Raw genomic sequence first — 23092 nt, forward strand, 5'->3', positions numbered from 1 at the left:
TCAATTTTTTAGAATTTCATTGAATTCTTCTAATTCTTCAATGGTTATGTTCTTATCTTCTGTTGATCTTTCGAAAAATATAAATGATTTATTAAGATAGGCATTTAAGATTTCTGTTTTCTTTTTATAATAAGATTTCTGTTTTGATGTATAACCTATAGCAATCAACCCACAAGATGAAGTTTGAATAGCAGTAATTGTTGCTAATAAAGTTGGGATAAGTACTAGAACCATTAATCCACCAGTTACAGCCGTTGCAACTGTTGTTCCTACTGTTAGAAGCACACTCAGTGTTTTGTAAACAGAATCAACTCTAATCCTTTTCTTACATTTATTATATTGTTCTAGTTTTACTTTTAACTCGTTTTGTTTGTCTATCATATATTGTTGTCTACTTTTGAGTTCCAGTTTTAAGACATTAAATTAAGTGAATTTCTGATAAAGAAAAAGATGGATATTGTTCAATATTTACAATAGGGAACCCTTTAATCTCTATACCTCCTCCTATTATTTTTCGTTCATCTGTTATCATTACTTCGGGTGTATAAATAGTAACTTTTACAGATACTAATGATATTTCTTCTTTCGAATCATTAATCTTATTTAGATGAACTGTAAAAAATTTTTTTCAATATTAATCTCTATACTACATCTACAAGTATATATACCACCAACTTCTTTATTAATATCTCCTTCATGACGTTCAATTATTGATGAAAATATTATAAATTCTTGTTGACTTTTGTGAATATCAATTGAGGTAAATAAATCAGGATAATATTTTCGTACATTGAGTGAAAAACTAGTATTAACAAAATATAGTTTTACATATTCAAAGTCTTAAAAACGTATAACTCTTTATTGTGTGTGGTTTTTGTGGAGTTGGATTTCTAATAATGTTCATCGATGCTGAGCTTTCCGTCTCTGATATCATATCAAAATCACCTATTGAAAGAATATCGTTGTCATTGTCTGGTATTATTGACAATCTAAAGGTGTCTATATATTTTCCATTTGTTTTAAATTCATACATATGATTAGGCTTGTTGTTTTCATCATTAACTTCCAAATCTTTATTTTCAACATATTCACCGTTTTTTGATAAATTCGAAAATCTTAAGAGCGTTAAAATAGTTAGATGGATGAGAGAAGAAGATTGGTTCGATTTGAACTTTTACAGGAAAAAGAATTTCAATTAGAGATTTACCTCGGAAATTAAAGTTTCCTGAATCATCAAATATGTTTTTAACGTTTCCACTTATATATGAAAATACGTTTATTTTTAATATAAATCCATATCCTTCCAACTGATATGTTGTTTCACCTGTAGGAATACGCTCAGTATTTCTCAGACGGAAAAATGGAAGATTGAAATAAAATGATTTTTTATTTTCCTTGAGATGTTTTTCTAATGCGGCTATATTTTTTTCCTGTTTTAAAACTTTGTTATTAATAGTAGTTATCTGTTGTTGAATCTCACTATCATAAATATTTTGTATTAGTTGATTAATATTTGTTACTTCTTTTAGTAATTCAGTTATAAAATTCAGTTTCTAGGGCAGTTGGTCCCTGTTGCCATTTGTTTTCACTTATACCTGGATTAATATTATCCATTAGTTGTTTAAGAATCATTTTTTGTTTTTTAATCTAATCATCTAAATTAGATATTAATGAACTTAAACTTTGAAACTGAGTTTTATCTACTACATTTAGAAGTTGTTGTTTAATAGCATCTATTTTGGTTTCTAATTCAGTTAATTTTTCTTCACTTATACCTGTTTAATATTATCTATTAATTGTTTAAGGTATATTTTTTGTTTTGTAACCTTATCATCTAAATTAGATATTAATGAACTTAAACTTTGTAACTGAGTCTAATTGTTGTTGAATGGCGACTATTTCACTATTATCAGTGAGTTTGGTTTCTAATTCAGTTAATTTTTCTTCACTTATACCTGGTTTAATATTATCTATTAGTTGTTTAAGGTCTATTTTTTGTTTTATCTTATCATCTAATTTAGATATTAATGATTTTAAATTTTATAATTGAGTTTTATCTACTACATCAAGTAATTGTTGTTTAATACCAGCTATTTGTTTTTGTATTTCACTATTATCAATAAGTTTAGTTTCTAATGTTGTTAATTTATCTTCACTTATACTTGGATTAATATTGGCTATTACTTGTTTAAGATCTATTTTTTTGTTTTGTAATCTGATCATCTAAATTAGATTTTAATGAACTTAAAGGTTGTTATTCAGTTTTATCTACTACATTAAGTAATTGTTCTTCAATAAAACTTTTCAAACTTGTTACTTCTTGTTGTAATTTAGTATCATCAATAAAATCTTTATTATTTTTTTGTAGTTTGAAGTATCTTTTCACATCGCCTATTCTTTCTTTTAAATGGTCTTTATTTACTTCAATTAAATTTAATTGATCCATTAAATATTTCTTGTGAACAGCATCATAATCATTTTCTGGTAACTTTAAATTAGTAATGGTAAAATTATTCATATCTAAATCACCTTGAAGGGTGTCTCCAATTTGTTCCACAAAATAAGGTTTTGCTTTATTTATCCATGCTGTAGTGTTAGGTTTTTTAGTATCTAAAGGTAAAGAACCTAATCCAAATTTATTTGCCATTTTTTTTAAGTTAAATTTATTACAATTTCTTCAAACTGTTTTCCTAAACTTAATTTATATAAAACCCAAAGTGAAAGTTGACCACAAAACTTTTGTCCCGGTAATTGAAATTGAAATGTTGAACATTTGATTGGTTTATTAGTTAATTTCACTATCTCTTCAGTGGGTTCTAATCCAAAAGAATCCAAAAAATATAAGTCATTTGAAGAGTCTTTGTACAAAGCAAAATGATGAACTCCTTTTTGATCGGAAGTATGTATAGTTGTTATAGCATAAAATTTACCTTTCTTATATTTGAGATTATTTTTTTCATCTTTCATACAATAATAAAACGGTGATACATTTAACTCATTTGCCCATTTCATAAGTTGAAAGTTTGTAGTTGTATCAGTTCCGTATTTACCAAGAAAGCTAGTCAGTTTTCTGAAGTTCGTTTTGATGGAACCTACCTATGATTTGTTCTTTGTCTTGATCGATTAATTCACATGTGGGAGGTGATGTGGTGTTTACTTTATCTACGATAGAGGTCGTCTGTTGGATTGTTTCATTATTGTTTCAAATGCTTGTTTGACTGATAAACCTGTTTTGTTTTTGAGAGGAATAACCCAAGTATATCTTGTGTACAAATCTATAACGGTTAAACAATATTTATATCCTCTTTCGACATATTAATTAAATCAGCTGACCATGTTTCATCTTTATCAAACGCTTTGACTTTTAAAAAAATGTTTGTTTTTTCTAAATTCTTTGTGTATTTCATCTGCTATTCCCATACCCATTTTCATCTTTGCTTTCAAGAGTTTAATGATTTTTGCTCTTTGAATTCTCTCTTTAAAAGTTGGATTTGGAATATTTTCAAGTTCGATTATCATTTGTTTGTCTGCTTCGTGTCTGGATGTTATGTCTTTATTTCTGTATAATATATCGTGTTTATGTGCAGCAGCATCAACTCTATTGACTAGTTCTTCACCTGGTTTTGGTTTATCGTTTTCGTCTAATCGCAGATCTAACCATGTACCTGGACCAGTGTAATTATGACCCGGAAGATGTTTTTCCCCCGGGTATTTTGCCCATGATAATCCAGGAAGAGAACCTAATGATTTTTGAATGTCAGAACCGAATAAGTTTTAGGAGTTTGAGCAATTATCATTGACATTTTTATCCTATAATTTTAAAACCATTGCCTTTTTTGTTTTCAAAACTTTTATTTCGCATTTCTCTTATATGTTGTAATTCTTTCAACTCGTTAGATCTTTTCACTGCATCGCTTATATTTACACCTGCTTTTGCTTCAGATCGAAGAGCTTGCGCTCCAGATGAAATGAGGGATTTGTTGTTTGAGGCAAAGTTGGCTACTTTTGGGATGAGAATTTGTGTTGTTCATGTTTTAAAATTAAACTCATTCTGTTTTTAAATGAGTTAATTTGAAGATATTATAGGAGTGGGGTGCTTGGGGGTTGGTAAACGGGTTTATTAAGCGTGTCTGGTGGGATTGTTTGTTTGGTGGGCTTGCGGGCGCCGCAGGCAAAAAGAGTAGTATAAGAGGTTATAGATAGGGGGCGGTTTTTATAAATTATAAAAAGTACCCTCTATCTATAACCTCTTATACTACTAACCCCAACAGCTGCCAAACGCCCAAAAGAAATTGTTCCATCCACTACAAGACAATGGTCAAAACGTGATTTGCCATCATCTAAATCTAAACGTTTTGACTTGAATGTACCAAACACCGATCTTTCAAATTTACCTAAAGATCCTATAGAACTATTCGAATTGTTCTTTGATGAAGATGTTTTTGAATTGTTTACAACCAAAACACTCCAATATGCTAGATCTAAGGGTAATCATACTTTCACAACAAGATGAAATGCAAGCTTTTATTGTGATCTTAGTTATCTCACGAAAACGAATGTATTGGTCATATGACAAGGATATCCACAATGAAGCAATATCATCGGCTATGTCCAGAGATAGGTTTGATGAGATCCAGAGATATCTGCACCTCAGTGACAATAATCAGCTGGATCCACATGATAGGTTCAGTAAGGTTAGGCCACTTTTGGATTTGCTGAATGAGATGTGGGTATTAGCAACCCCTATTGGATACGCAGTTCAATTTGAGCATTATCAATATGCATTTGGTCGACGGGAGTATGCCGGTTTAGGTGGGTCCGTTATATTCAACTTAATATCTAACCTTCGGAATGATTATCCTTACCATATGACTTTTGATAATCTGTTTACCTCCCTGAAACTTGTGGACGCACTATCTGCTAAAGAATTAGCATGTACGGGTACGGTTAAATCGAATCGCATTGATAATTGTTAGTTGGTTGTTGGTTAGTAAAATGGCAAGAGGGTCATTTGATTTTGCATACGATTCTTCTGTGGGATTAGTTGTTGTTCGGTGGAATGACAATAATGTTGTTTCAAATTACGTCGGTATGTTATATAATACATCAACAACATTTTTATTATTTTTTTTTTATCTATTTTATTTCAATCATCAATGTCATTGTTATCGAATGACATCCGTATCCTCTTCGCTTACCTTCCCTTCTACAAAAATAAAAACATTTTTCAATTTCTATATTTCAAATAGAGAAAAAAAAAACATACAGTGGACACGCCATCCCTTATTGACTTTTTGCATTTTTCAAAATGGAAGCTAAACGGTTAGGATTTTGCAAAAAAATCGCGGAATTACGAATTGGAAGTTTTTTCAAAACATAGTCCGAAAAGTATGTTTTTTATGAATTTCGACCTTTTTCGGTCATTTTCGATCATTTTCCGGAATTTTTTTTGGAAATTTTTTTTGAATAATCATAATTGATAATTTGGTGCAATCTGCCAAGTTCCGTAAAAATCGAATAAAAATTAAAAAATGGGAATTTTGACAAAAATTCAGTTCAAAAAGTTAGTGACAAAATTTTTGAATCAGGATTTTCTGAAACTGCAGTCTGCTTGGAAGCAAACGTTAGCGTGTTTTATGGTGGGTTTTTGAAATTAGGAAGTTTTCCGCTACATCATTCCTGTTGGAGTCTGATGTCTCGAAACATATTTAAAAGGTAATTCCGTGGTCTAAAATGTCTGATATGCCGAACATGTTCGAACTATTTCTGTTGTTGCAAGGTAGGGCTTACTCTGAAAACAGTTACAAAAAACTAGAACTGTGGCAACGAGACCTTATCCCATGGCTTTTGAACCTTTTGAAACTTCTAGCCTGTTAGCTTTCAACTAAAGTTTTAACAAGAAATTAAAACTTTCGTGTATCAATAAATAAATCAATTATATAAATACACTCCAGAAATTTTACCTCAAAATTCTCAATTTGTAAGGAATAATAGAGAAAAAAGTTACGCATATGGGTGTTAAATTTGTTATCGACATGAGCGGGCTTCTGATCAGGAAAAACAAAACGAAAATATATTTTTAATACATTGCATAGGATTACAATAAGGGAGCCGCGGTGGCTAAGTGAGTTAAACGCCTGCTCGCTAACCTGAAGGTCCAGGGTTCAATCCCGGCACACAATATCTTCGGATTTTTCAACCTGGTTTACCCTGTCATGTAAGAGGGGCTGACATGGAAAAAGCGTCTAGTCGTTCGGATGGGACAATAAACCGAGGCACCGTGTGCTACAGGCTATGCACATTAAAAATCCCTCGACAATTGAACATCGAAAAGAGCAGGCTAATGCAAAATTTCCCCCATTGCACCGTGCATGACGTTGCCCGTCTTCATTAGCCCACATGGTGCAGACAAGTAGGACGTAAAACTCTATTCATTTTATTTCATTTCTCGATTACAATAAGAACTAGTTGAACCAAGTCCTCTGGCCCCGCCCTTAGACAAAATGTAACAAAGTAATACTGTAAACGTTAACGCACAATATAATTTAAGTGGTTCACAACGTATTTTCGAGTGCAATATTATAAGTGTTCAGTCAGCTCGTGGATAACTCGTCGACAACATTCAGACGACTCGTCTACAAGACAAAGACGACTTGCCGACAAATGTTACTCAAGTAAAATTATTGTTTCAGTTTTTATTTATATTTATTATAGAATTAACCTTTTGATACCGCATCACTATAAACTTCTCAAGTATTCAATTGACAAAAACAACGCACGTAGATAATCGACTTAGTCACCCGCATTAGGAATTTGATCATATATCTTTTGTCATCAATTTTTGTCGAAGAGTTGACGACGAGTTGACATGTTGACTGGTATTCATAATTAAATCTTCAATTAACATTCATTATATCGACATATAGAGAATGCAAGGGAGTATATTATGTACGAATCCCGGGAAAAAGATATTAATTTTGGTTTACGAGGTACTAGCGCACTCATTTGTTGTAAAACATGCTTAACACCCTGTCAATCATTTTGACACGTTATGATTTTCTGAGAAAAATGAAATCATAAAATTTTTATTCATTTTTTAAATTTATCCAAATTGAATAATTTGAATTTTTATAGAAAACCAGCTATCTCACATATCTTAAAAGAGAGAATTACGAATGCATTCTAATAATATAAACCATATTGATGTGGGATAAATACATTTAATTATGATGTTAGGACTGGAGTTGAAAATTGTTTTTTCAGAATATGTTCATGCATTATTGCCATATATGATTACACAGAAAATTGTAAGGTCATTAGAAATCTGAAAAGATAGCATGGCAATGCAAGGTGACATACGCCCACGAAGCTTTGATTGCAAGTTCAAATCATTGTTTGTTGTCCATTCATATTTGGTTCGTGTTTAGTCTATAGAGAATTCTGGGTAAACTTTATTGTATCGAATCATGACCGGTGTGTATCGACGGACGGATGGATATGCTTCAATACTACGTGTGGGCATATAAAAATCAAAACAATCCAAAACGAATTCTTGCCTGAGGAGTGAGCAAATGTTGCACTGTATAACTAATAGATTGAAATAGAGTATGCTATATAGAGTGAATTTGCTAAGTCAGAATCTTGATCAAGGATTTAAGCCTGTAGATTGAGAATGAGCCAAATGTGAACGGACGACAATATACTTCTATATTACGTGCGGGCATATACACAAGTTGCACTATATAGCTAATAGAGTGAATACGCTAAGTTGGAAACGACATTTCGCCGAAAAAATCATCAAATCATTACGAAAATCGATGGGGATCATCTTCATAATGACATTGATCCACAAAATAAAAAGCAAAAGAATTCATAAAGAATTGTTGCCTGTAGAGTGAGCACGAGTTGCACAAAACGCTTAATCGGACACGATGTTTCGGTGAAAAGTTATCAGATCATCTTCATAATGACATTGACCCACAAAAAAAAGTTCCAGATGACATGGGTTTTATGTACCTCACCAAAAGCCAAGTATTCTATATTATCATCTGTACTGACCTCACAAGTAGAACCAGTAAAATCAAATGTACAAACACATCCCACACTAGGCAGATCGATTCCACCATTTTTACAAGGATTCACTTTTTCTAAAACAACAAGGTTGAAATCTTAATTTTAAAAAAATGTAATTGTGATATGGGTTCTATCGTCTCAGATCCACGTTGAAGCATTGAATTGAACAATTCCATAATTACATTGGTACCATATTTCACATCACAAAATCTGGCAGAGTTTAGGTTCCTATTCTAGAAGGTAGAATAATTTATGAACTGACCTTCACAAGTAGTACCTGTATATTCATCGGTACAAACACATGTTCCATCAGGCTGTTCTTTTCCACCATTTTTACAAGGATTCGCTTAAAATAAAACAATCGACTCATTACAACTTAAAACATACATCAGCGTAGATTGACTGGACTATATACTGGACAATCAATCTAAGTAAACTTATATAATTTCGTATATTTTTTACGCACTGGGTATTTGTACCGTCACAATGTGTGTTCTCTATGGCTGCTAACAATGGTACGGATAAGAGGTGGGCTGGTTTTTTTTGCCCATATTTTAGTTGCTGATATTGTTACCCTTCATAGTAATATCTATCGCTCTATATTAATGTATTGAGTACTATTTTAACAGTGAAAATATTTTATTATTGTACTTTATAATCTAAATAGTTTTCTACCAAGGGGACATGCCTGTCCGAAAGGTAGTATTTCAAACTATTAAAAGTCTGTCCTATAAAACCCGAATAAAAGAAGGAATTGTGGGATATCAAAACCTACAGTAGAGCAATATGAAAGTCTTAATATGAGTTTCGCTGTAAAATACTACCTTTGAGACTGACATTTGCTAGAAATCTTCTAAGATTACAAAGTTGAGTAAAAATTTCAGAAAACAAAAAGATACTAAAATGTAATCTGATTTGAACTAGATTGACAGGATATTATTATATATCTATTGAGATAGAGATACATACGTTCTGGACATTATACATCTATTGAAATAGAGGTACATACCTTCTATGCATTATACATCTATTGAGATAGAGATACATACCTTCTAGACATTATACATCTATTGAAATAGAGATACATACCTTCTGAACATTATATATCTATTGAGATAGAAATACATGCCTTCTAAACATTATACATCTATTGAAATAGAGATAAATACCTTCTGGACATTATATATCTATTGAGATAGAGATACACACCTTCAAGACATTATACATCTATTGAAATAGAGATACATACCTTCTAGACATTATACATCTATTGAAATAGAGATACATAATTCTAGACAGTATATATCTATTGAGATAGAGATTAATACGTTCTAGACATTATACATCTATTGAGATAGAGATACATACCTTCTAGACATTATACATCTATTGAGATAGAGATATATACCTTCTAGACATTATAAATCTATTGAGATAGAGATACATACCTTCTAAACATTATACATCTATTGAAATAGAGATACATACCTTATAGACAGTATACATCTATTGAGATAGTGATACATACCTTCTAGACATTATATATCTATTGAAATAGAGATACATACCTTCTGGACATTATATATCTATTAAGATAGAGATACATACCCTCTAGACATTATACATCTATTGAAATAGAGATAAATACATTCTAGACATTATACATCTATTGAGATAGAAATACATACCTTCTAGACAGTATACATCTATCGAGATAGAGATACATACCTTCTAAACATGATACATATATTGAAATAGAGATACATACCTTCTAGACATTACACATCTATTGAAATAGAGATACATATCTTCTAAACATTATACATCTATTGAAATAGTGATACATACCTTCTAGACATTATACATCTATTGAGATAAAGATACATACCTTATAGACATTATACATCTATTGAAATAGAGATACATACCTTCTAGATATTATACATCTATTGAGATAGTGATAAATACCTTCTAGACATTATACATCTATTGAGATAGTGATACATACCTTCTAGACATTATACATCTATTGAGATAGTGATACATACCTTCTGGACATTATACATCTATTGAAATAGAGATACATACCTTCTAGACATTATACATCTATTGAGATAAAGATACATACTTTATAGACATTATACATCTATTGAGATAAAGATACATACCTTCTAGACATTATACATCTATTGAGATAGTGATACATACCTTCTAGACATTATACATCTATTGAGATAGTGATACATACCTTCTAGACATTATACATCTATTGAGATAGTGATACATACCTTCTAGACATTATACATTTATTGAGATAGAGATACATACCTTCTGGACATTATACATCTATTGAGATAGAGATACATACCTTCTAAACATTATACATTTATTGAGATAGAGATACATACCTTCTGGACATTATACATCTATTGAGATAAAGATACATACATTCTAAACAGTATACGTCTATTGAATAATCGATACATACTTTCTAGACATTATACATCTATTTAGATAAATATACGTACCTTCTAAACATTATACATCTATTGGTATAGAGATACATACCTTCTAGACATTATACATCTATTGAGATAGAGATACATACCTTCTAGACATTATACATCTATTGAAATAAAGATACATACCTTCTTAACATTATACATCTATTGAGATAAAGATACATACCTTCTAGATATTATACATCTAATGAGATAGAGATACATACCTTCTGGACATTATACATCTATTGAAATAGAGATACATAGGCCTACGTTATAGACATCATACATCTATTGAAATAGAGATAATACCTTTTAGACATTATACATCTATTGAAATAGAGATACATACCTTCTGTACATTATACATCTATTGAGATAGAGATACATATCTTCTAGACAGTATACATCTATTGAGATAGAGATTAATACGTTCTAGACATTATACATCTATTGAGATAGAGATACATATCTTCTAGACAGTATACATCTATTGAGATAGTGATACATACCTTCTAAACATTATACATCTATTGAGATAGAGATACATATCTTCTAGACAGTATACATCTATTGAGATAGAGATTAATACGTTCTAGACATTATACATCTATTGAGATAGAGATACATAACTTCTAGACATTAAAATACATCTATTGAGATAGAGATACATACCTTCTGGTCATTATACATCTATTGAGATAGAGATATATACCTTCTAGACAGTATGCATCTATTGAGATAGAGATTAATACGTTCTAGATATTATACCAATGAGAGAGATACATACCTTTTGGACAAAACGATCCTTGTAAGGTAGGAACAATATCATCACTAAGACAGTCTCTAAGTGAGGGTTCAAAATTGTTTCTTGATGCCATTTCATAACTGCTGGAACTATTGAGCATAGCGATCAACACAAACATTGACACATAGACTTTGAAAGAACCCATTTTGTCAGATTCTCAATTGAATGGACACAAGATTGCCATGTAACAGTATTTATAGTTATTCAGAGCTGCACCTGCATTGCAGTTATTCCATCCCATTTTAACATTAAATTTTCGATTATAAATTTTTATGGAAGACGGAATGGTTTTTATTCAATGTTCTTCATTGCTATTTCTTAATTCTTATATCTTAATTTGCACGCTTCAAAATTTGTCTTTCAAAATTAACATTTGTATACAAAAACCATAATTTGTACTGAAAATGAACTTTTTTGATAAACATTCGGTTTTCCAATTATTGAATTAATAGAATTCTTGCCAAAAAATATCAAAAATATCCTCAAATACAAACCTACAAATACAAATCTAGCTCAACAGACTTGTATTTGAGGATATTTTTGACAAATTAAGCGTGCAAATTAAGATATAAGGATTAAGAAATAGCAATGAAGAACATTGAATGAAAACCATTCCACCTTTCCATAAATGTTAACAGAAAAGAGAAAATTAGTTCTTTCGTATGGGGATATGGGGTAGTCCTACTAGTTTATTTTTATGTGGAATTCTGCAGATTAATACATGTGAAATCGGCGTAGACTGAGCTATTGGTATAAGATAAAACACGGTCGAGAAATAATGTGATATTTCAAACCAATTTTGCGAGGGAGAGTGTTTTATCTGACTTACAAACCGGCGGAATTCGATATTCGACAACTGTTGAAATCCCAATTACCACAGACAAAACGCATCAATCGAACTAACAGAACACTGATATGATGTTCTAGTTCTAATATGCTTGAACCACCCACCGCGAGGCATTTCATTTCACCGCCAATGCTCATGTATCTCACTGACCCGATATTGACACCAGATGGACATACGAATACGGATAGTTGAATTTCAGGGAGAAAATTCTGGTGACTGGTTGCATCAACATACGCCTACATTCGGTACCTCTCGCGCGGAAAACGACAGGTATCGGGAGCGGGTACCTTCAGGTACTTGCTCCTAATTTTGTATTATTTGCCCCGAATCGTATCAATCGCTCGAAGAATTTCCGTTATTCGTACCCATTCATCAACTTCTATGGTCGGGACTTAATCTGGTTAAATCACGACTCTAGCCAACAACGGGTCATTCAAAAAATGATTACTTTGTCAGTAACCGACCATCGGGAAACTGAGTGGTCACGCACCAGATCCTCCCCAGAGGGTAAATAGTCATGCTCGATGGTCCTCGCAGATTTCCGACTGTTTTACAACAATACAGCCGATCAACTCAAAAAACTGAACAGGTACTATTGATTCCAAAATAGTGCTTGTTGAAATGAGGGTATTAGGGGCATTGGCGGCGCCATCCTTCCGAGTCTTGGGGTACAAATAGGGGCAGACTGATACAATGGGGGGCAACTGCTGAGGCTTTCAAATTTTGGCTACTCTGTGGTGGTGTCATAGTCACAAGCCTCTCATAGAGTGTTCTCTGAAGATAATTCTAGAAAAAGTGAATTGTGCATTCTGACACATATTTCGGAGAAAAATTGTAGAAAGTCACATTTGTTGAAAAATAAAGTGGGGGTGCAAACCACTTTTCAAGGGAGGCAAAATTTGCTTCCGCCCCAAACTCCCCCTCCCCCCTCACCTGTACCACCCACTGGCGCCGCTACTGATTAGGCGCCTTTATTGAACTGAATAGTAGAGAAAAACAGAATGGCTTAGAAGCTTTTATTTAGTCACCGGCATTAGAACAAATTACAGGATAATCATAATAAATATAACCTCGTTTTCAATATTAATCAGTTTTAGTAAAGGGGACTTTTAAACATTTCAATTTTTTAATTTCATTGAATTTCAGAATCTAGATTAGATAATTTCACTTGACAATTAAATGATGCATTACTCATAAGGCTCAACGTTTAAATATTTGTTTTCCCAATTGTCAACCAATTTTCATTTCTTAAAGTGATTAAAATAGCTGGAAGTGAACTTTATTATTCCGAAGAGCAATAGTAATCCCTTTCTTCAGTGGATCGAAATTTAATTTTTTTTTATCAGAAAAAGCAACGTGTTACTGTGATGTTACTTAAGGCATATGTATTTTATGATGAATATTAATATTAGAACTAGTATTTTATAGTTAGTATAACATCTCACATCTGCAACTTCTTCACAGCTGGAATAGAAAAAGAAAAAATCATTCAACACACCTTTATATGGGCGGTAAACATAAAACCAACTCAAAATCAGTTTTCTTATACACACAGGTGTCTGCTGCCTCTTTTCTAGCCAGGCATCTTGGACATCATCTGTAAGCAGATGTTGACGATTCGTATCTTTTTTTTATTATAAATTTAACGTTCACGTTCAAAGTCATTAAATTCTTCAACTTCTTATAAGCCTATTTTCAATTTATAAACTACATGCAAGAGTTAAATCAAAGACATTGAGGTGTAGAGCCGGGGTCGTTTCATTGGTGAATTCTGCAAGTTCGGGATTCGTAGAATCAATCAAGGTTTCAGAACGCGTTCCACATGTGCCGAAAATAAAAACAGATTTGCGGAGAAAGGAACAGAAGGGAAACAAATTTAATGTTACATATTCCGTTCTGTTCGATTGAGGCCACAATTGGAAAAGACGAATCGAGCGATACCAACATCAAACAACGGAACACAATTTCTTTTCCATTGCTTTATTGCCGAATGCGTAGCGAGTTTAAGTGGTCCCCAAACGATATTAGCCTTGATCACAAAGTTACACATTATTGACAAGTCGTATTGTACACGACTACCGTTTATACCAGTAAGAAATGCAATAGATAGGAAAGTACGCCCCCTATTGCCAAACGAGATAAAGCTGCCTTTTTGCGTTTCCATTGAGTAAAGTGAAATCCGGCTTTATTAAAGGGACAAGTTTGCCATTCTTTTTGACCAAACTTTAGTCTCAGAAACGGAAATATTTTAGCTAGGCAATCAGTAATAGTGTCCACAGCTCACCGTCGAAATTTGACGAAATCCATGTATGTCCAGAAATAGCCGCGTTTCAATGACGTCTCGTCAAGATACTTTGCGGTATATAGAAAGGACACATATGGAAATTGTGGGTAAAATTCCAAGTTTGAGATATTTTTGAAGGAATTATGCGATTTACGTACGTACATTTTATTTCTTCTGAAGCCTATTTACATATTTTCAAATCCATCCCCAAGAATAAAGCATCTGTGCCTTAAAGCTAGCATTCATTTGGCTCCCGATACAATAAATTGTTGAACAAAAAATGAGAGGTTTTTGGTTCCCGAAACGAACGGTCGGTCAGTTTGCCACGTGAAATCATACGAAAGCTAGCCTCAGTGGAAACACAGATAATGTTGCGGTAAATCCAGAAGAATGTCATAATATTGTTTTCCTTTATTTAATATGAGGATTTATGGGATATAAATTGAAAATAATGGACTTGAATAATTGTTGTCTCCCTTTTCCCGGGGTTATAGATTAGTTTGCAGAAACTATGAAAACTTTTGGTGCTATTTGGTCTAAATTTGTTGGTATATGGCGAATGGAGATTGTCTATAGGTATGATCACGAAACAAAAATCTGAGAAACCGGTATATATGAAACAAAATAGAGGATTAAGCCAAGACGACAACGCCGTTACCAATGAGTATCATACCGGTAACAATTCACCGTCTCCAACCGCGGACTTAATCCGACTAGTAATATAATGTGGGCAGTATATTTTCTAAGGCCGTGGGTTTATCATCAGCAAGGCGATCGTAACGTTAGTTAGAATCCTAGAATATTGCCGGTCGTCTTGAAATCAAAATTTCTACTTACACCCTTCAAATCACAACAGACTTCATTTCCATCACAAAACAGGTTGACCTCGGTTCCAAAACAATTACTGGTACAAGATCGCTCCGGTTCGTCATTTGAAAGACATGGTACTGGATCTAAAATACAGTGAATAATATTTAATTCATACTAGTTTTTACCTTTTGTTTTTAACGTTTGCTGAGTTACCAAAGACGAGCTGTAGCATTTTTTTTATAAGGAGATCCAAATTAGACTTTCTTTTCAAATACAAACTGTCGAAGAATGTGTTACGCGTCAAACCAGAAGGATTGATTGTTGTACCGTTCTCTGAACATCACATTGTGATTCATGGATTACCGACGGGAAAGCCCATTTTCTCAATTTCCAACAGGGCCCCGTTCCTCAAAAAGATAAGAATTTATGATTAGTGTAGAGTTTCGCATTGTAAATATACTCGAGATAAAGATTTTTTGTGGAACGGGGCCCAAACCCGTGACTAAAATAATGGATTTGAAAAAGTTCTGACAACCTTTGACCATTTCATTGTTGCAGCTAAACACCACACATCATTGTCAAATATGCACGACGGAATCGGATTGAAAGAATTCCAGGCATGTAATAAGGAACATTTAATGAGAGCGCTCCCTTTTACCCACCTTCGCATGTAGGCCCTGAAAATTCCGGAGGACAAATGCAGGAACCATTTTCAGACTGGCATTCACCATCGTTTTTACAAGGATCTGGTGTACATTTATCTTCAACTGGAAGTAGAATAACCAATAGTGTGAACTTATGGTATGTAACTATCATTGACGGACATCGTCCTAGTTATAACTTCATTAATTTCATTAGGGTGAAATGTTCAAAAGTGACAAATACTTAAAGATGCTAAAATAAATCGCCACATGTACATGTTTCAATGAAAATAAATTGGCGGTGACGCACTTGTGGCAGTGCGGCGATATTTACATGGTGGAATTTCGCTAGGCAGCAAAACTGACATATTATTCAATCTGAGAGCGATTGTTCATCACGTGAGCTGCGATGACGGAATTTCTTCTACGTCCATCATGTGGAACAAAACGTCATATGACCCGAATTCAGTGGTCACGTGTTTGTTTTCGCGTTAATACCCGCGCGATTTCGTGTAAAGTTCCGTTCTAGTGCGTGTTTTATGGCGGTGCAAAATTCCGCGTTAACCAATGTGAAAATTCGTCTACCACATGTGTGATTTCACTCAATGTCGATATTATAACAGTTAAGTGCTCACAGAGTTTCAATAACATCAGATAAAACAGTTTTGGTGGAAGACCTTAACACTGTACGACAACAACATAATTACATTCTTTAAAAAAAAATACACAAAAAAAACTTAAAATATGCAATGGTTGGCTGCTTACTTTTAAGAGTCGAAGCACAAAAAAACATTGAATGCTAACATTGATTACTTATAAGGATGCGATCAGGCATGTGGTAATATGAGCAATGTTATTTTATTGATACGCATGGATGGACAATCTTCATTACAACTTTTGGTGATAATTCTGCAGATTCTGTCTTTAAAGGTACGAATAACACCAGTCCTATCTATCTAAATAATATTAGCATTTCATATTTCTCTTTTTTTTATTTTTCATTTTATCAAAGATTCAACCGAATCCACCGAAGCCACACATATCATTATATAAACGCCGTCTCAAGAGTCTCAACTTTATGGAAGGTAAGGGATATCTTCCCGTTATTTGTCATAATGCCCGAAATCGTGAAGGTGTGGCACAAACACCCCCTACCAACTTTCTCCCAGCCTTCCAGTCCAGTCCAATTGACGCTGGAGTATGTATAACTTTGAAAATCACTTTTTTACTGTTATAACTCTTTAACCCTTTATTCACTACTTATATTTTGATATAAATGTATGTAATTGACGTCCTATTTGAACTTGGTATGTGATGCGATATGTGATGATGCGATTCAACCAAAATAATGACACTGATGACTCAGAATGTGTTGGATCAGTTGGTACATCAAATATTTTATGTGGCTATATACATAAACCGTATTACAATGGTAGGCCTACTATTGATTTTGACGCATTTCATTACGTCTAGAATGAACAGAATTTCGTTTTACTTTTATATTTCAGATAATGGTAATGATGATGGGAAACGCCATGCAGTATGCAATGAGGGGACAGTAGACAAATCCTTCAAGATTACTCAGAACAATACCATCGCTTTTAACTTGTTTAAACTAATTAAAGGAGCAGTCTGCCTTTTATAGTAGGTCGAACATTTTTATGAAATTTATGAAAACTATACACTAAATATGTTCCGGAAGAAGGCAGTATGCAATATTATCAAAAGCGTTTTAAATTTTATCTGAAATTATTTCTTATATATTATTCACATCTAGGTATCTAGATTTGTTTTAAAATCATTGATTAAAAACGTTGCGTATTCAGCAGCTTAAACTAGTTATGGTGTTGAACCTCATAAAGTCTCGATATGCAAAGTTGAAACCTATACAATACACAGGGAACATATGTCTATACAATTCAGCGTTTATTTTAATTAAATTAGTTTTCTTACACCTACCAAAAAGCATAATTAACTTAAGATTTTCAACCGTTTAAATAGTTTTGGCGTTAATTTTTTTGTTTTGTTAAAACCTTCAGGTAAGGTAAGGGACAAAATTCTCTAGATTTTGGTGCATATTTCATAAAATTCAAGAACAAAAAATTAGACACTTTAAAACTCATCACAAAATATTGGACGAACACATTGACTTTTTGTTATTCTAAAATAAAATGTCGATAATCGTCGGCAGTTTGTGTCCATCAGGTCCATGGTTTCACAAATAAGTCTTAAAGAATCAGTTTCGCCATCTGTTTAACTAATCATACCTTAGTCTCAGAAACGGTAATATTTAAGCCAAGTAATAGTGTTCATAGCTCCCAATTGAAATTTGATCCATCAGATCCATATGGTTAGAATTCTCCTCATTTGAAAGTTCAAAAGACGATTTAAGACTGTGCCATTTATATAGAAAAAGGGATATACAGCAATATAAGGGAAATTCCTAGTTTGAGTTAAGTTTTTAGTATATTTCCAGTACTTTTGAAGACTATTTACATTATGTACGAGGCCCAAATCAACCCAAAAGATGAAATCTACGTACATGAAAGTTCAAAATGTTATATGTACTTACCCTCAATGGGATCACAGCCTTTACAGAACCACATTCTTTTAATCAGATGAATGAACAAGCGTCGATGTGGATTTCTCTCAGCGAAACTCTTCATTCTATTGCAGAATTTACATCTTCTTGAAAATCTTCTTTTTTGTGCTGAAGAAACTGCGACGATGGCCAAAATGAGTGCGATAACTAAAATAATTCTCATTTTGTTAGTTTTGTACTGATGTAAGTTCTCAATTGCTTCAATAAACTTGTCAGTAGCTGGTCAGAAAAAAAATATTCTCCCAACCTCGACGTGTTGTGCTTTTTTATACCTTTGCCTTCATGGTTGAGTACCACTTTCATTCATATGTCAAAAATGTCAGAATCTGTAAAAGATTCGTTTATCTTATTTTTTTCATCAAAATGTGGGTTAGGGGTGGATCGAATCAGGTTTAGGGGTCAGTTGAGTAAGGTCTGTTCTGAAAAGGGCTGAAGTAGTTGAAACTCACAATAATGCCCGATTTACTATATCATTATAATACAATAGGAGTAGTTAAACGATTTTTTCCTGTATAAAGCGCTAGTATTGTAAGTGGCATGCCACCATATGTAATTAATAATATTCTGATCTCATATCTTTTAATTGAGGTCGAACGATTTTCTTTAATTCTATTCGCATGGGATAGGCTACGTTGTATTCAGTACAAATTACGAAACAATTTAAAATTTAATTTAACCATTTTTTTCCCGTTCTATAAAACAATTCATACACATGTACTTGTGTACGTAACGAAAAGTTAGCGAATTTGTTGAGCGATTGGGCAATAAAATACGCTCGTCTGTCACCAGCATTTGATATTTTTGGCCGATTATTTTCGCCTGTCGGGGTCCGGTGCATTTAGTTGGTTTCGATAATTCTGAAGCGATTCAATTACTTGAAAACATATATTTTCACACCAAAATTATGTCTATTGATGCCCTAAAAGCATAGCTATAACAGAAATAGTATTCAGAATATAGAGGATGGCGGTCATTTTGAATTTAGTAGCTCAAGCAGAAGAAAACAATAAAACATTGTATGTTCTCAAAAACCTACTTTAATCAAAATCTGGTTTTTGTCCAGACCTTTGATGCTGATTTTTTTCCCTCGTGTGATCGAAATCAAAATTTCGCTCAGTGATATACGCTCTTATAAGATCATTAGTTTTAGTGATCGGGCGTAAAAATTCGCCAGTGGCTGTTATAGACGTTAGCGGGCAAAAAATACGCTCGTCTGACTCAGACACGTAGCTACAAGGTATCCTTCACAATTATTATATTTTGTAATCGGCCTCGCGTTCAGTAAGTTTTATCTTATTCTCACAGAAATTCGGGTCTTCTCTTGTGTAACCTATTGACTATTGATATGACACGATTCGTTCAGTAGAAAATAACAAAACACTATGAAACGCTTTGAAATTTATTGACCTAAAGGCACATAATAAGGGCTAGACCTATTTAAAATAGCCTTGAACGTAATTGGTGAAAAACAATTTTTGAAATGTTTAAAGGTACAGGTTCGCCATCCGTTTGACCAAATGGTGCTAATTCTGAGCTAAGTAGGCCTACAAGTGATCACAACTTGCCGTCGAAGTTTGAGCCTTCAAAATCCATGTGTTTCCAGAATTATCCGTAATAAAAGTTATAAAGACGACCCCTTTTTTCTTGTGACTCTGCCATCTAGAAAAGACATCTATAGAAATAGAAATTGAAATTCCTACTTTAAGGAAGTATGCGATTTTCGTACATTTCTATTACTTCTGAAGACTATTTACATTCAATACCCAAATCAACCCCCCCAAAATGGAGAATCTATCCCTTTAAGGTTGTTTTTGATGTTTTATTCATTAAACTTGAACTACGTTTCATTGTGCAGACGGACAAAACATATTGATGCTAAATAGTGAAAAGCAGTTTGACGCACATCATTGATTTCATTTCAAAGATTTTGAAACAGATTCAAAATAAAGATTTAGACCCATAATTAATCATCTAAAATTGTTATTTTTTTTTAAAAAAACAACCTATCAGGCAGGGTAACATACGACCACTGGCAGCTGTAGGAATAGATAACGGTGTTTTATCAAATTAAATTTGCACCGTAGCTAAACTATTTGAATATTATAAATATCTCATCAATTTACAAGTAATGTAACAATAACCAAAATTCACCCAATTATCAGAAGATAGCTTGCCAGGCAAAGTAATTTACGCCCAGTGACAGTTTTGATTTTGAATACAAATATTTGGCAGTACAGTAACAATCACCAGTATGAAATATTCATCCTTCAGTCATACACTTCTTTTGAACTTTTAGGGATGTTTCTTACAATATTGCCAATTTCAAATCCGGCCTTTAGTATTTACAAACAATTGAATGAATCAATAACTCATATAAAACATTTTTCCATTTTTCTTCAATATGGTTCATTCTTGGGTGATTACAAACACACAAGCCAAGTTTTGTCAAAATCCGTCCGTCAAGAATTGTGTTTTCTAAAATATTTACGAGCTTAAAACTGAACGGGTTTTCAATAACAAGGGCAATAACTCATACTAAATATATTTCGATTTAGTGATTTTAAATGGGGTTTATCCTTGGGTGATAACAAAAAATTGTCAAACACACGCGTCAAAAATTGTGCCTTCAAGAGTGTTCACGAGAAAATGGGTGACGCCAATATACGCATAATACGCTGCACATTTCATTTAAAGATATAATTTAAAAAATGTTGAACAAAATAATGAAATACTTCGAACTTGACTAAGATACTGTCATCATGCCTATGCATATATATGTAGATAATAACGAAAATTATAACATGCATCGTGTCCACAAGCCAGATTTGGCCTATGACACAAAACTCATTCAACATAAAGTGATAAAAAGAATGTTTTTTCTGACCTTGTGTACCAATTTACTGGGGACGTTTAGCTTCTACTAGCACTGTTTTTACTTCCATGGTTAAGGGGTCTCATTATTTGATTATGGCTGTTGCAAAAAAAAATTATTTTGTTGACGGTAAGGAAAGAAAGAACTACATTTTACAAGGATAACATAGGTTCACAAAGGGATCCTTTCTACCAGCTGGTCCTTTCCCGACTTATCTGTACCCATTTACAGCTGGATTGACTGAAATCACAGTAATGATTTATTCAAAATCGGCGGACTTTCACACACGGACCGAAATTAGAACCCAAAATCATCGAGGTATCGCTTTGATCACTATACTATAGTACTTGTCTAGCATCTAAGTATCATAAATATATTGACATTATATTACAATGACATAACAATGATTCATAACAAAAAAAACTAAATGTTTATTTGATAATGCAATTGTATTTCTACTATTAAATACAAATAAATATTAAAGAATGGGTGATAAAAAAAACTTAAAAACGAAATGATTTGCTGGAGTACTCCTGGTACACTATAATATAACATATATAAAAAAAAAAAACTTTATGATTGAAGATAATATATAGTATATCCATATTATACTTGGTTTTGTTTGAAAAAAAACATGAATCAATTTAATATTTCATTTCATAATTCTATCTTTCTCTTACCATTTGATAATCTTTGAAAAATTATATTTTAAGGATTTTAAATAGTACCCATCAAGCATTTATTTGACAGAGAGCCATTTTCCATCAAAATTCTGATAATATTGATCAAAACGACAGTTTTTCTGTGGTATTTCAAATGTAAAAGGGACAGATGCTCTATTTTTGGGGTTGATTTTGAAATATGTAAATAGTCTTTACAAGTAATAGATTACTTAATTCCTATAAACTACTTCAAAGTATGAATTTTACTCACTCTTTCTTTATATGTCTTTTCTATATATCACAGAGTATCTTAAAATGACCAGTGCTAATTTTAAAAATTCAAACATAGATAATTCTGGACCCATATGGATTTGAAGGATCAAATTTTGAGTGTGAGCTATGAACACTCTTATTGATTCGCTTATGACTCGAAATATGATTGGTCAAAATATTGTGCATCTGTCCCTTAAACTGTCAAAGATAAAAAGTTTAAAAAAAAAAACTATCAACTATTTGGGGAAATAGGTTTAACTATTTGGAGAGATTTTTTTAGGGTTGGAAAACTATTGACTATTTGGTGAGATTTTCTTCGGGTGTGTAAAACTATCCAATAATATGTGAGATTTTTTTCAGGTTCAGAAAACTATCAAATATTTGGTGAGATTGTTTAATGCTGGATTTTTTTTGGGCTTGGAAAACTATTGACTATTAGTGGAGATTTTTTTCAGGTTCAGAACTATTAGTGGAGATTTTTTTCAGGTTCAGAGCTATTAGTGGAGATTTTTTTCAGGTTCAGAACTATTAGTGGAGATTTTTTTAGGTCCAGAAAACAATTAATTATTTGAGGAGATTTTTTTTATGGGTTGGAAAAAAATTGACTAATTGTAAATAATTGGCAAATCACACATTAGTTATATTAAAAGCATAAAAGGCATGGCAAAGGAATTTTCAGTAAGATTTCATTTAACGCCATTGATATAATGCAGTTAAAT

General features: G+C 32.6%; 3 protein-coding genes across 3 annotated transcripts; all 3 read right to left on the reverse strand.

The window, feature by feature from the left end:
- Positions 1–1647: 1647 nt before the first annotated feature.
- On the reverse strand, positions 1648–2647 carry LOTGIDRAFT_160116 (hypothetical protein; the record flags this gene model as incomplete). The annotated part of the gene is made up of 3 exons (XM_009054996.1): positions 1648–1775; positions 2088–2223; positions 2318–2647. 3 exons carry the CDS (start codon positions 2645–2647, stop codon positions 1648–1650), a joined length of 594 nt encoding a protein of 197 aa, XP_009053244.1.
- Positions 2648–5728: 3081 nt separating this feature from the next.
- LOTGIDRAFT_160117 (hypothetical protein) lies at positions 5729–11527 on the reverse strand (the record flags this gene model as incomplete). The annotated part of the gene is made up of 5 exons (XM_009054997.1): positions 5729–5791; positions 5964–6047; positions 8017–8147; positions 8336–8419; positions 11365–11527. The coding sequence occupies 5 exons, from the start codon at positions 11525–11527 to the stop codon at positions 5729–5731; spliced, it is 525 nt and encodes a 174-aa protein (XP_009053245.1).
- A 2160-nt stretch (positions 11528–13687) lies between these two features.
- On the reverse strand, positions 13688–18729 carry LOTGIDRAFT_160118 (hypothetical protein; the record flags this gene model as incomplete). The annotated part of the gene is made up of 4 exons (XM_009054998.1): positions 13688–13693; positions 15351–15466; positions 15986–16090; positions 18537–18729. The coding sequence occupies 4 exons, from the start codon at positions 18727–18729 to the stop codon at positions 13688–13690; spliced, it is 420 nt and encodes a 139-aa protein (XP_009053246.1).
- Positions 18730–23092: the final 4363 nt, after the last annotated feature.

This window comes from Lottia gigantea, assembly GCF_000327385.1.
Source record: "Lottia gigantea unplaced genomic scaffold LOTGIsca_23, whole genome shotgun sequence".
In the NCBI taxonomy this organism is placed as follows: Eukaryota; Metazoa; Mollusca; class Gastropoda; family Lottiidae; genus Lottia; species Lottia gigantea.